This window comes from Chrysochloris asiatica, unplaced genomic scaffold (genome assembly GCF_000296735.1).
Source record: "Chrysochloris asiatica unplaced genomic scaffold, ChrAsi1.0 scaffold00009, whole genome shotgun sequence".
Lineage (NCBI taxonomy): Eukaryota > Metazoa > Chordata > Mammalia > Afrosoricida > Chrysochloridae > Chrysochloris > Chrysochloris asiatica.
In genome coordinates this window covers 21,096,919-21,111,010 of record NW_006408527.1, presented here as the reverse complement: position 1 = coordinate 21,111,010, position 14,092 = coordinate 21,096,919, and the positions used below count along the sequence as shown (strand labels likewise).

At 47.9% G+C, this 14,092-nt stretch overlaps 1 protein-coding gene across 1 annotated transcript; it reads right to left on the bottom strand.

Annotated features, from left to right (window-relative positions):
• Positions 1-255: 255 nt before the first annotated feature.
• Positions 256-9,355, bottom strand: SYT2 (synaptotagmin II). The gene is made up of 8 exons (XM_006834126.1): positions 9,170-9,355; positions 8,095-8,261; positions 6,311-6,430; positions 5,725-5,892; positions 5,210-5,377; positions 3,979-4,096; positions 3,248-3,381; positions 256-1,449 (listed from the first exon to the last, which is right to left on the bottom strand). The coding sequence occupies exons 1-8, from the start codon at positions 9,345-9,347 to the stop codon at positions 1,243-1,245; spliced, it is 1,260 nt and encodes a 419-aa protein (XP_006834189.1). The 5' UTR covers positions 9,348-9,355; the 3' UTR covers positions 256-1,242.
• Positions 9,356-14,092: the final 4,737 nt, after the last annotated feature.

Below are 14,092 nucleotides of genomic sequence, written 5' to 3'. Positions count from 1 at the left end.
CTTCCATCTACCTCTTCAGGGAGTCTCTGTCATTTCACCATCTCACCCTCATCCCCACTCCCTTCTTACCTGGACCTCAGAAGAACTAAGAACATTTAAGCCTTTCTTTTAAAGCTCTCTGGCTCTGTACAGATAATGTGTCTTCAGACAGCACTGCTCCACTGAAATTAAAAGAGAAGCATAAGCAAAAGCATGATGGGAACCAATGCAAATGAACAGCACTGCTTATATTCTGCAAAGGGAGAAAGCATCTGTGTTTCTCACAAGAAGAAAGTTGAGATCCAGCAGTTTCATTTTGGTCTTTCTGGGTAATGGGACGTCTGTTTCTCCATAGTTTAATATTGTCAACAAGAGTGATGTCCTGGGACTGAGAGTCCCTGTTGAGAGTTTGGCCAGTCTAGCAAATAGTTTCTTTCCATGAATGTCCCAGAAACCACACTTCTAGGAAACCATGACTTACAGGAGGAGGAGGAAGTCTATGATGGCATCAGGGGTTTGGTCCTAGGTCTGGATAAATCCATTCTCCACATCTTGCTGCCTTCCACATAGCCACCAACAAGCAGAATGGGAATTTCTGGCATATGACCTGGATTCTGAGTCTTCTCCACAAGCTGACAGAAGATCTCCCACTTAAGACAGTGGATTTTCTTCAGTTCAGGGTTCCTGAAGAAACATTTCTTCCCACACAACTGTCCATGACTCATTCCAGGAATGAAGAGAGATGCTCAAAGTTTTTATATATATATATATATATATATATATATATATATATATATACATACATACATACATATACATACACACACACACACACACACACACACAGATCATTGGCCAATGCACTGCCTTCCCTATCAGGAAACGGGATGTGCTGCCATTTTGTTGGTGTGGAACACTCAAAAGCAGGAAAGTGCTGCAACCTTCTTCCAGAAGACGGCCTCACTCACAGTGAGTTGTACGTGAAACTGAAAGATTAAGGGGGAAACATGACCAGGCATGCAGCAAGGGCAGCTCCTGGGGCAATGAAAAGAGCTAAGCATCTCTTTCACCTCTTAGGGGACTCTCCTCACACAGCCATCAGAGGGAAGTTGGTCTTTTAAAAAAGAGATAAGGGGAGGAAAAATAAGGACACAACCACAAAGAAACAACAACAAACCCCCTCTAAGGTTGCATAACTGAGGTATTGATAGCTCTGGATCTCGTCAGTGTCTGTGAAGGGAGCAGGGTCCCAGCTATGGCTGCCTACTTATTCTTGCCTAGAAGTGCATCCACCTCCTCCTCAGGCTTGAGCGAGTGCCACTGAGCGATGGGCCTCCGGGGGTTAGCCAGCATGTCGGACCAGTGTCGTAGCTCTGTGCCTGTGGCATTGCTGCCCACAAAGATCTTGCCAATGGCTTCGTTCTTGCCCAGTTTGTCATAGTCCAGCACGGTGACCACTACCTGGACTTTCTGCAAGGAGAGCAAAGGAGGGAGGGAATTGATAGGCGAAGAGGTGGGACCCCATGGCCAACCTTCTCCCCCTCCATCAACCTGTCTCCAAATGATTGGGCAGGAGAAGCCTCCCAGGGCGCCTTGTTTCCACCTCCAATGCCAAGTAAGACAACTTACTGGAGCCAGAGGCCACACTTAAAGGCAGTCTGTGTCTCCACCAGGCGGCATTTATTAAGCATGTGTTATGCTCCAGGCACTGCACTAAGCAAGGACAGTTGAGAAAAAGTCAGAAGATGAACTTTATCTCTAATTACATCAACACCCATGTACCTAAACTTACAGCACAAAATGATAATGCTAGAAGGGTAAGCTGAAGGGCCTACAGAAACCCAGAAGACATGACATTCCTGCTCAGGGCCAAAAGACTTCCTAGAAAAGGGGACTTTTGAATGAACACATGAAGTCTGAGGATATCTCCAGGTGGAGGAATGAGTGAAGATTCCAGAAAAGAACATTAGATGGGGTCAAGGTAGAGAGACATGAGAGTCCATTTAGTGTTTGGGAAGCAGAACAAATTCAGAGTTGTTGAGATACAGAGTTAGAATCAAAGAGACTGGGAATGAGATCAGTAGGGTGGGTTCAAGCTAGGTAGGGAGCTGGCATTTTATCCCACACGTCAAGAGTGTTGTTGCCAAGTGCCATTAAGTTGGTCCCATCTCATAGCAACCTTGTATAGGATTTCCGAGAAGCAGCTGGTGGATTTGAACCACTGACCTTCTGGTTAGCAGTCCAGTGCTTCTCCTACAGGGCCACACCAGGACTCCACAGGCCAAAAGTTGTTGTTATGTACTGTGGAATCGGTTCCAACTCATAGTGACCCTGTACAGGGTTTCCAATGCTGGGAAATTATGGGAGCAGAAAGCCTCATCTTTCTCCCACAGAACAGCTAGTAGTTTCAAACTGTTGACCTTGAGGTTCGCAGCCCAATTCGTAACCACTACGCTACCAGAGCTCCTAAAGACTATAACAGAGATTTTAGAAAGCGAAGGCTGGCCTTGAGATGTCAGGGAGACTCACTGGGGAGAGGAGTAATGAATGGGAGGATGAACATTGACTATGGGCACCAAGGCAGTGGCAGTGGGAATGGGAAGGTGGGGTCAGATTGGAGGGATGTCTAGGGGAGAGAACCAAGAGGTTGGGTGACCAGTTGGATTTGCTAAGGGAAAGGGGAATACATTTCACCTTTCTGAGCCCAGCCCAACCATACTGGGCCTTTAGGACCAGGTTTGCTCTGGGAACCTTAAGAGGTTCACACTGCAGGAGCTGTCCTTGTACCATGTTTGAATGACCTGATTGGACCCCTCCGGACGACTGTGAGTTCCTTCAAGGTAAGGACTGTTTCTTCACATCTGTTCCCTCCAGCCCCTAGAGAGTGTCGAGCACTTTGAAAATGCTCAGAATTCTGGATAAATGGGAAAGGAAAAAGAGCCTCTGGAGAGGGGGAGAGGTCTAAGAGAATGCCCGGGTTTCTTGCTTAGGTAAATAGAGCACCCAGAGGGAGCAGGTTTGGCTGGGAGGGAGAGTGTGGAGAAGTTTGTCCTACTGGCTTTCTGTATCTTGGAGTTGCCCAAGTCTTAAGTTCTCCATAACGAGGACTCCTCTTGTTCTAACATCACCAAAAATTAGATCATGTTTCTCTCCTCAGAATAGGAGGGCTTTGGGGGAGGAGGCCCTTCTGTAGTACCATTAAACCCAGAGTTCCACCTGAGCCTCCCTCACCCCTGCACCAAGCCTACGACCTAAAGAGTCAGCGCACCTGAATCTGCTCAAAAGGGATCTCAAAGCTGAAGGACTCGTTGAAGTACGGGTTCAGGGTCTTCTTCTTCACCGTTGTCTTCTTCTTCTTGAGCCTCTTGCCATTCTGCATCAGGTGAATCTTCACATAGGGATCTGAGGAGGGGGAAACCCAGCCCCAAGGAAGTTCCCATTAGTCCCCCACTATCCCAGCCTGCTGAGACCTTGTGAAGACCTGGTCTTAGAAAGCCCCATGTCTTAGGACATTAAGTCCAGAAGGCCTCTGAGACACACCATCTCATTTAGGGATGGCAAAAAGGTTTTACCTTAAACACCGACTCTGACAGATTGGTTGTGGCTGCCTAGTGCATTATGTTGGGGAAATTCCCAAGTCTAAGTCAGCCTCTCCTGAGAGAGTGTGGGTGTTGATTGGTGATGTCTCTCAGAGGACGCTAAAAGTATAACGCACATCTGCAGATGACAAACATTGGGACAAAGGAAGGAAGTGACCTGCCCAACACCACATAGGGAACCAGTGACAGAGCCGGGGCTGATTCTCCACCTTCCCACCCGAACCCTGTGTGTGGGGCCAATCCAGGCACTGTCAGTAAACTGGAAATGCAGAACATAGCCCCTGGTCAGAGGTCCAGCAGAAAGTGTTCTTTCTAACTGGGACTGTGCAAACACCAAAGGCTCTGGGATGTGGCTAGCTCGCTAGTGCCACCCAATGGTAGCCCAAAGGTCTGCACATACCTGAAAGGCCTCCAACATCCATCTTCTTGAGGTTCTTGGCCTCCAGGATACAGACAGTGAGCTTCCCAGCCGTGGGCACATAGCGCAGGGAAGTGCAGATGTCTCCCAGCTTCTCTGGCTGTCCAGGTGGAAGGAGGGCCAAGGGTCATCTCAACCACCCCACTACCTCTAGCCTGGGCATACCCTGTCTTGCCCAGACTAGGAAGACTGGTCCCCACCTCACTGCACTATGCCCCACATCTGTGATGACTTAGCTGGCTTATCAGTGTCTGAGCTTAGTGCCAAGCTGCAGCTCAGCAAAGCCCCTGAGGGACTTGTAAGAGCAAGGAGCCAAGACTGTGTTCTTAGAACCTCTTGCCTCCAGAATCCTGCCACCTGAGAGGGCCGCTGGCTGGCCCTGAGCACATCACAGGTGCCCTGTCCAGGTGTGTTGGCCCTGCCTGGCAGACAGTGTGAGCCCCAAGGAAAGGGCGGATGCCATCTGTGAGCATCTCTTCTAGTCCCACCATCACTGCTGAGAGCCGCAGGGCCACATTAGGGGCCTGGCTGAGATCCCACTGACTGACTGATTGCCTGGAAGGGAACAGTGGACACAGTGGGAGCCTTTGGCGCATAGTAGATGCTCAGTAAGGCGTTCTGGTGGCACAATGGTTAAGTGCTCATCTGCCAATTAAAAGGTCAGCAGTTCAAACCCACCAACCGCTCCTAGGGGGTAAATACCTCGTGATGTGCTCCTATAAAGATAGTTGCCTAGGAAACGCTATGGGGACTCTGCCGTCCACGGCCACTCTAACTCAGTAACAACTCAATGAATGAATAAATACTGGATCCATCACTGTGAGGACCAGTTCCCATGCCAAAAATCCTTTAGAATAAAACTGGGCTTTCCTGTGAGTAAACCGAGGCACAGCCCTGCCTCACTGCCTCAGGTGGCCGCAGAAGTTTTGGGGTAGTAATAATAATGGTGCTCTCATTTACTTGAGTGCTAAGTAATGCCAGATACTGTGCTGGGCACTTTCCATAACTAGTCTTTATCTGTAAAAAGAGAACTTGGGTCCAAAGAGATGACGCAACTTGCCCAGGGTTGCACAACTAGGAAGCATGGGGCTGGATTCCTAAGCCCACTTGCCTGGCTCTAAAGCTTCCCCTCTTCTTCTCCTGCAAAAAGTGAAGGCCCAGGCGAGTGACCCTTGAGTCTTTCTGCCTAGGCTGGCCTGCCTTCTGCTCTCACCTCCTCCTTCTCCCCTCCTTGCAGGTCTCTCCACTCCTCAATGGGCTGGCCGAGGTCCACTGTGTTCATGGGCAACTTCACCTCTCCGATGATGTCGTGTTTGGAGAAGCGGTCAAAGTCATAGATGGCCATCACCAGGGTTTTGCCTCCCAGCTCCTGGTATGGCACCTGCAGAGCACAGTCAGGGGCAGAGAGGGGTCAAAGTAATTCCTGCACCTCCAGGGGCACTGTGGACAAGCCCTGGGTCTAGCTAGGCCTCTGTTCCAACTACCCGAGGGTTCACAGGAAGTCTGCAGACACAGAAGACCCAGGCTTACAGGGAGCAGAGTGCAGCCAGAGTGGAGGTGGCGGATGTGGGGAGGGTTAGAGTGTGACAGAAGAAGCTCGGGTAGGAGCGTCACATGCAGATGGACCCCTGACATTGTTCCAGACTGAGCTGGTCCCAGGGACCTCAGCTGAGGCTAAGGATGGAAGAGTATGCAGGATGGGGTCAGAGAGGGAGCTAACAGCGTCACCTTAAAGGTGAAGGTTTCATTGAAGGCAGGGTTCAGGGTCTTCCGATGGACTTTGGTCTCATATTTCTTCTTCTTGTCTGGAAGGAGGAAGACTTTGACGTAAGGATCAGAGGTGCCTCCCATGTCCAGGGCGGGCAGTTCTGCAGCCTGCAGAACGCCCACGGTGAGCTGTGGAGAGAGGGAGGGAGGAGGGCTGAGTCTCAGATCGACCACAGACCTAGCACCCACCCACCCCTCCTGAAGAATGAGTGGTGCAGGAAGGGAAGATTAGTCTCGTTGCCTCGTAGAAGTTGACAATGACACGTGGGGGGTCTGGAGCTGAGAGGGCAATTGATTTGCCTAAGGTTTGGGGCAGGTTAATAGCAAGGTCAGCCTGGGCTGACACCATTCCCAGAAGAGACTGGTGGACAAGCCAGAGTCGGTATTGGTCCAGGGATGTATGTGCTCTGATGTCATCTGGCCCCAGCCAGGGAAAGGAACAACTCCATGCCTCTGACTGAGGCAGGAGGCTGTTTTCACCTCTTCACACCCACTCCCAACCCTCTCCATCCTTTCCCACCACACACCCTCAGCCAGACCTACACACCTGATTGGCCTGGAAATCATAATCCAAGGAAAACTGCAGTTTGCCCAGGTTCTCAGGCTCTTTCTCCTCCTCACCTTCACCTTCTCCCTCAGTCAGGGCCCCCTCCGCGTCATCGTCATCCTGTGGCGGCTGGGAGAAGGGAGGCATGTGTTAGCAGAGGAGAAGAGAGCAGACTGTCTTGGCCCTGGAGCAACAACAGGAAGCCTGCCCCTCAGACCGGACCCTGACTCAGAACTGGGTGTGGGACTCAGGGGACTGTGCTTTCCCACAGCCCAGTAGAACCCCAGTTTGTTCCTCCAGGACCTTCCCTGAGCCTCTGAGAATCCCAGCCCTGGGCTTGGAAGACATGACTCTGACTCTGGTCCTTGGTGTGCCAAGGGTTACTGCTGGGCTGCCAATCATAAGGTCGGTGATTCAAACCCACCAGCCACTCCGAGGAAGAAAGATGAAACCCTATGTTCCCTTAAAGATTTACCCTAGGGAGCGTTCTACTATGTCCACTAGGGCTGCTCTGAGTTAGAATCAACTCGATGGCCATGGCTTTGGTTCTGTCCTCTCTATGAGCACACTACCAAGAGCCAGAAACTGTGCCAAATGCTTTACACTTCTTGAGTGCAAGAAATGCTTCCTTTACTAGCTCCCTCCCCAGTCGTTTGCCCAAGGAGCCCTGGTAGCGCAGTTGGGTTGTTAACCACAAGGTTAACAGTTTGAATCTATGAGGCAGAATGATGAGGCCTTTTGCTCCCATAGAGATTTACAGTCTCAGAAACCCTACGGGTCACTATGAGTCGGAATGGACTCAGTGGCACACAACTATCCCCACCACCGGTACTTTCCCCTGCTCAGACTCTACCCACCCTGGGCAAGACATACCAGGCGTTCCGGCAAGGCAGACAGGAGCAGGGTAGGGCCACAGAGGTGGAAAGAGAAAGGAAAACATGATATGAGAGAAAGTCCTCCAGCTCTAACCAGCTCCTCAAATTGTGGTCAATTGGTAAGACCAGGTGGAGTATGCCCAGGTAATACTGGGACCCCAGCGCCCCCCCCCCCACACTCTCACTATAGTTTTATTTAGGGCACACACACACACACACACATGTACATACATGTGTGTATATTGGCAAGCACTCAGAAGCTATTTTGATCCCTGACGGATTCCTTCTTGAGATCAAGCCTCCATATTTGTTCCTCAAGTGAGAGATTTCTCCCAATAATTCCCCAAATAAACATGGAGCATATGAGGATGAGAAACTGGAATCTCAAGGAATCTTCCCAGGCTGACCAAACTCAGGTAGAGTTAGATAAATCAAATATGTGATTATAGATGACTCAGGCTGGCCCTGTCTTGGTGTCTCAGGATTATTCTTTTGCCCTCCAGCCAGATCTCTTCAATGAGATGTGGTCCTCCCGTCTTATCTGGCAAAGACACAGGGCTACCCAGATGTGTCTTCCCTGAGAAGTGGTCTCTTTCTCCAATATTTTACCCATTAGCTTCTTTGGGGTCAACATTGATCTCTTCCTCTGTCCTTTGAAGGACATGATCATGCTAGCATGCAAGTAAGTCTCCGTCCCCACTTGCTGACCAATAGATGATGTTACTCTAGAGCTGTAGCAATAGGGCTGAGGTGTTTCCTCATGCATTGCTTTAAAAAAGGGGAGCCAGTTTGTTGTAAGGAGGAGAGCCAGTTTGGTTGTAGAAACTCAAATGCCTTTGTTTCACCTTTTACCTTCAGGAAGACCTGGGATGGTCCCCTCCCAGCCCTTCCCCCCTGCAGGTGTCCTACCTGACCCCCTTTCATATCCTTCATGTTCATGGCATTCTTCATGCCTTTGCCCTTCTCCTTCTTGTTCTTCTTCTTCTTGCAGCAGCACTTTTTACAGATGCAGAAGCAACAGGTGAGGAGCAGGAGGCCAGCAACCACAGTGATGGCGATCAGTGCCCAGGGAGGTACTGCCCACAACGAGAAGACCCCACACACAGGAGTCAGCAGTGCCCTGCGCCACTGTCCCTGACCCCATAGCAATGGCAAAAATGACCCTCAATACCACACTCCTCAATGTTTGAAGCACACACCCAAGCACTTTCCTTAGCCTGCTGTCCTTGAGGACAGTCTGCTGATGAGAGGTGGCAGCCAGGTATACATGTGGAGGAGCATCACTTTGGCTCTATTGGGTGTTGACTAGTTTGATCCCTGGAGAACTGGCCAGCTGTAGGAAGAGTGCCTTTGATCTTCTGGTCCTACCCCTTGCGCCCCTCATGGGAGGGTGACCCAAAGACAGAAAGGTCAATCTCCTGAAAGGTTAGCCTGGACCTACAAGAGTTAGCGTTTAAGAACTCAAGTATTTGGGAATGGGCTCTGGGCTGCTCCCCATGGTGCTAAAGAAAAGCCTTCCCCCAGAGTGTGTTTGCTCTTCCTGAGCTGGGTCTCTGTTATCTCCCATACAGCCTCTGCCAGGAACTCAGAAAGCAATGAAGGCTTCTATTTCTTATCTTCCAAAATATAGCAATTTTTAAGTGCCACTGGAGAACATGACTAGGAATTTGTTTAATTTTCTTTTGTTTTCCTTTAGTTTTATTTTCTTGGTACAGTTTTTTAAGTTATAAGAACTTCCTTTTCTTCTTGAAGGTAGGGGGCACATAAGCCCACTGTTTCCTCATTAATACCAGACCATAGCTTCCCCTTTTCCTAGAGGGGACCCCCAAATAATCCAACCTGAAATCTAAGCATTAAGTAAGAAACCAGCCAATCACACCCCACTGGTTCACATATCCCAGTTTTCCACAAACCCTGCCCTGCCTACAAAGTCATTCCCGACTCTAGCCTTGCCCCGCCCTCTCAGTCATTAGGGTCCACTCACAGGGGATCTTGTTGATCCCATTGAAGAACTTCTCCTTCAGCTTGGCAAACATGTCCTCCTTGCTCTCTCCAGCACCCCCACTCTCGGTAGAGTTGTCTGCAGGGCCAATTGGCATTGTGGCGGTGGTGGTTGCAGGAGCCACAATGGGCTCCTGATTCCTCTTGAAGATGTTCCTCATGATGGCAGAGTGAAGAACTGAAGTAAGAGGGGAAGGAACTGAGCGAACATCTCAGAGTCCCAGGTATAGAAATCCTTACCCAGAGGACCAGAAGCAATGTTTCTAAAAGACAGGCTATTAATTGCAATCCCTTTATCGTTCAATGCTCTTTCATGTAATATTAACAATGATGGTAAAGCAGTAATAGTAATAGCTATCATTAAGTTAGTACATAAACATCAGACATTTCTCAAATGCATTATCTTATTTAATCTAAACAACCCAATGTACTATTATGATAATGATGACCATTCAACAACATTGCTTTCAGAAGCAAAGAGAACTGGAAGATGAAAGACTACAGCCTTCACTATAGATTCCACCTCAACATTGTTGTTGTTGTGTTGGTTCCAACCCACAGCGACCCTGTACAGGGTTTCTGAGGAGCAGCTGGTGAGCTTGAACCACCAATCTTGCAGTTCAACCAGCTTTGCAATCTGCGCATTAACCCACAGCGCCACACCAAGACTCCCCACCTCAACATAAAGGAACAAAAATCCTCACAGCTGAACTACTAAGCAGCATCATGATAAACAGAGATAAGACTGATGTTGTCAAGGATGGCAATTTACTTGAATCCACAATCAATGTCTATGGAAGCTGCAGTCAGAAAATCAAATAACATAGTGCATTGGACAAATCTGCGGCAAGAGATCTCTTTAAAGTGTTTTTAAAAAGAAAAGACTAAGACACATCTGACCCAAGCAGTGACATTTTCAATGGCCTCAATAGCATGCAAAATCTGGAATTAGGACCACTGAAGAATTGATACCTTTAAATTATGGTGTTTGCAAGAACACGAGATACATGGACTGCCAGAAGAACAAACAGATCTATGCTGGCAAAAGTACAGCCAGAATGCTCCTCAGAAGATGGCAAGAATTTGTCTCACGTACTTTGGATAAGTCATCAGGAGGGACCAGTCCCTGGAGAAGAGCATCATGCTTGGAAAGTAGAGGGTCAGCGAAAAAGAGGAAGACTTCAATAAAATGGACTGACACAGTGGCAGCAAGATGGGCTCAAACATAGGAATAATTGTGAGGATGGCACAGTGTTTTGTTCCATTGTACATGGGGTCACCATGAGTCAGAACCGATTCAATGGTACCTAACAACGACAAGAACAACAACAAATGAAGAAACTGTTTGGAGAGGTTACAATGTTTCCTCAACGTCATTTAGCTAATAAGTTCTCAAACTGAGGTTTGACTCTAATAGTTAAGTATTATTCTTTATATAAACCTAATAGCTTTCATATATGTATGTCTCCTTTAACCCTAACCTCTAAATAACTCTAGGAAGAAGGCAGTTTTCCCACTCAGGACTCCTTAAACCGTTCTCCTTCTTGACTTGCATGGCTATGCCCTGTCTGCATTTTTTCATCGGTCTCCATCACATCATCCCAGGCTCCATTTTCTCTTCCTGTATCCCAAATACAGATGACTCCAAGAGTCTCTCCCCAGTCCTCTTCTGTCTTCACTGAATCCCTCAGCGTGCACTCAGGGCTTGTTTCACCCTCTCTTCTAGCCCCTTCCTTCCCTAGATTCAGTCTGGAGCTTAGTCCCCAGGGTCTCCAAATCTCCCTTCTGCTTGACCACACAAGGCCTTCAGACATCAAATAAATTATTTGTTAATGATAATAATTGTTATTGTTGTTTAGTGCCATTGAATGTGTTCAGACTCATAGTGACCCTGTATAGGGTTCCCAAGGAGCAGCTGGTAGGTTTGAACTGATAACTGTGTGGTTAGCAGTCCAGTGCTTATCCTACAGCACCACACCAGATAAGAATAATCCACACTTATTGGGAGAGAAAGGAAGAGAGATAGAATCCATAATTCTACCATCCAGAGATAATCAAGGTTAGCATTTTTAGACATTGCTAATATTTTTTCTGAGTGTCTGTGTCTGTATGTTTTACTATATATAGTTTGCCTTTTTTTACATAAAATTTTATCATAAGCATTTTGCTTTATCATTAAAAATTATCTTTATCATTAAATAGCTAAATAACCCACTATATGGAGCCCTGGTAGCATAGTAGATTACAAGCCTGGCTGCTAACTGCACAGTCAGCAGTTCAAATCTACCAGTTGCTCCATGGGAAAAAGATGAGGCTTTCTGCTCCCATGAAGATTTATAGCCTCGGAAACCCTCTACAGGGTCGCTATGAGCTGGAAGCAACTTGATGACACAAACCAGCCAGCCATATGGTAGTAATATAATTTGCTTAATGATTCCACTATTATATATATAGGTGGTTTCCATCTTTTTGCTAATAAAAACACTATGATGAACATAAACCTTGGTCTTTAAGGCAACATTCTTACGGACTTCCAAACCGCCCACTGTCCAATCTAGGCATCTCCACCAAGCTATTTCTACTTCTCAAAGTGGGGACGCATGTCTCTTCTAAACTACAACCCTCATGAGGGCAGACACTATGTTGGCACCTTCACCCTCTTTGGCACATACACAGTGGGTACCCAGGTAGTATTATTTGTTGACTGTGTCCCCTGGGAGACAGCACAATTCCTTGGAACATCAGTTTTACTTAATAAAATTTGAAGTCTTGTTGTTTTTTTTTTAAAGCAAACACAAAAATACTCTAGAGTAGGATGCAAATATCATGAGAAGTTTAAAGGTAAAATGTGACTTTTCTCATTGCACTTTAGGATCTAATTCTGTGCTACATTCGGGGTTCGGAGGGAACATTTTAGTAGCTCTGATAATCTAACTTTTCCTTTAAGACCCTGACTGAATCTTTACTTCCCCTCCCCACTCCTGCCCCACCTGAAGACTCCAACTATCCTAATACAGCTGGTGACTTGACTATTGTTAGGTGCTGTTGAGTCAATTTCAACTTCGTGTCACTGACTAGAACTACCCCAGACCACCAGGTCTTTGTTCCACAGAGCTGCTAAGGGGGTTTGAACCACCAACTTTTCAGTTAGCAGCCAAGCGCTTACCCATTGATCTATCTGCAAGCCTTTCTTTACCTGGCTGCAGTGAGTGGAAACAGACTGGAATGGAGTATGACTTCAGAGTGAAGGGAGATCTGAAAACAGTCAAAAACGAAGATCTTGTGATCTCCAAGCTCTTAGGAAAGACAGGATCCTGGGGGATCCAGCAGAAAGAGTGTCATCCAGCTGCCAAAAGGGAACACCATGCAGTTTTCCCAGGGCTGGAGCCTGGGCCAGTCTTAGAAATTCATCTCCAACAAGAAGCAGGAGGCTAATGCTGCTCAGATAACCAACACTGACAACACCTGAGAAGGTGGTTCTTCATAAAAGGCAGGTGTGGGCCAATAGGTTGGGAGAGTTGGTGGGGCAGGATTCTGGGCTGTCTGCTCAGTTATTCGAGCAGGAAATGGCCCCAGCCTGTCGTCCTTGACTCCTTCACTCACCTCTCATACCCAGGACAGCAGATGAGTCTGTCAACTCTCCTCACAAATTCAGTCACTTCCTACCCCTCCACCTGGCCTACCCCTCCACAATAGCCTCCTATCTGGAGGCTTCTATTCTTGCTCCACTCATTCTAATCTCCACACTGCAGCTGGTCTGATTTACTTAAAATCCTCCAATGGCTTGTTAGCACATTTAGAATAAAATCCCTTCTTGGCCTGGCCCCTTTCCGAAATGCATCTCCTAGCGCCCCTCTCTGTCACTCAGCCTGCAATGCCAGCCTTCTTGCTGCCTGCCACAGGTTCAGCAAACACCCCTCTCTCGTGGTCTTCACATTTCCTTTCCCTCAACCTAGAATCCTAGAAAGCGCTTCCTCCAGGAACCTCTATGACCTTGTGGGGCCCTGTGTTCATTTCCTATCATGGCCTGCATCGTGTCAATACCTTTTTCCCAAGTCCCTGTTTACCCTTGCTTCTCTGTATCTTTGAAGCACTCACCTAGAAGAAACCCCATTACTAGCTTCCACTTCCCCATGGCTGTCCCAGACTGCTGGGCACTGTTGTTGGGGACCCTACACAAGGACAGCTCACGTTTCTGACATCAGCACGTTGTTAGCTGCCATGACCAACAGAACTAAGTGCTGTCCAGTCCTGTGCCACCCCCATGGTCTGTTGTGCATTGTACCATTGTGATCCATAGACAGATCACCAGGCCTTTCTTCCTGGTCTATCTTAACTTGGAAGCTCTGCTGAAACCTGTTCAGCAGTCATAGCAGCATACAAGCCTCCACTGACAGACAAGTGGTGGCCACACGTGAAGTACCTTGTCTGGGAGTTGAACCTGGGTCTCTGGAATGTTGTTGTTGTTAAGTGCCGTCAAACTGGTTCTGACTCATAGCAACCCTCTGTAGGGTTTCTGAGGAGCAGCTGGTGGGTTTGAACTGCCAACCTTGCTGTTCAAACTGACCTTGCAGCCCAGTTCTGTTGGTCATGGCTTATCCTATAGTGCCACACCAGGACTCCAAGGGTCTCTAGCATAGTAAGTGAAAATTCTGCCCCAGATCCCCCACTGCCCCCACTAGCACTTATATTGTTGTTGTTAAGTGCCATCAAGTCAATTCCGACCCATAGCGACCCTATATATGGTTTCTAAGGAGCAGCTGGTAAGCTTGAACCACTGACTATGCAGTTCAAACGGCTTTGCAGTCTGGTGCATTAACCCACAGCACCACACCAGGACTCCACTGACAGAACCTTCATATACCTGTCAGTTCACAGTGGAGACTCCAGACCTTCTGGCTAAGCA

Coding starts and splice junctions, on each gene's coding strand:
- SYT2 (XM_006834126.1), bottom strand. CDS start 9,347: ATGAGGAACATCTTCAAGAGGAATCAGGAGCCCATTGTGGCTCCTGCA. Junction 5,378..5,724: donor ATGAAACCTTCACCTTTAAG/GTGACGCTGTTA, acceptor TGTGCTCTGCAG/GTGCCATACCAGGAGCTGGG. Junction 4,097..5,209: donor AAGGAGGGGAGAAGGAGGAG/GTGAGAGCAGAA, acceptor CCACCTGGACAG/CCAGAGAAGCTGGGAGACAT.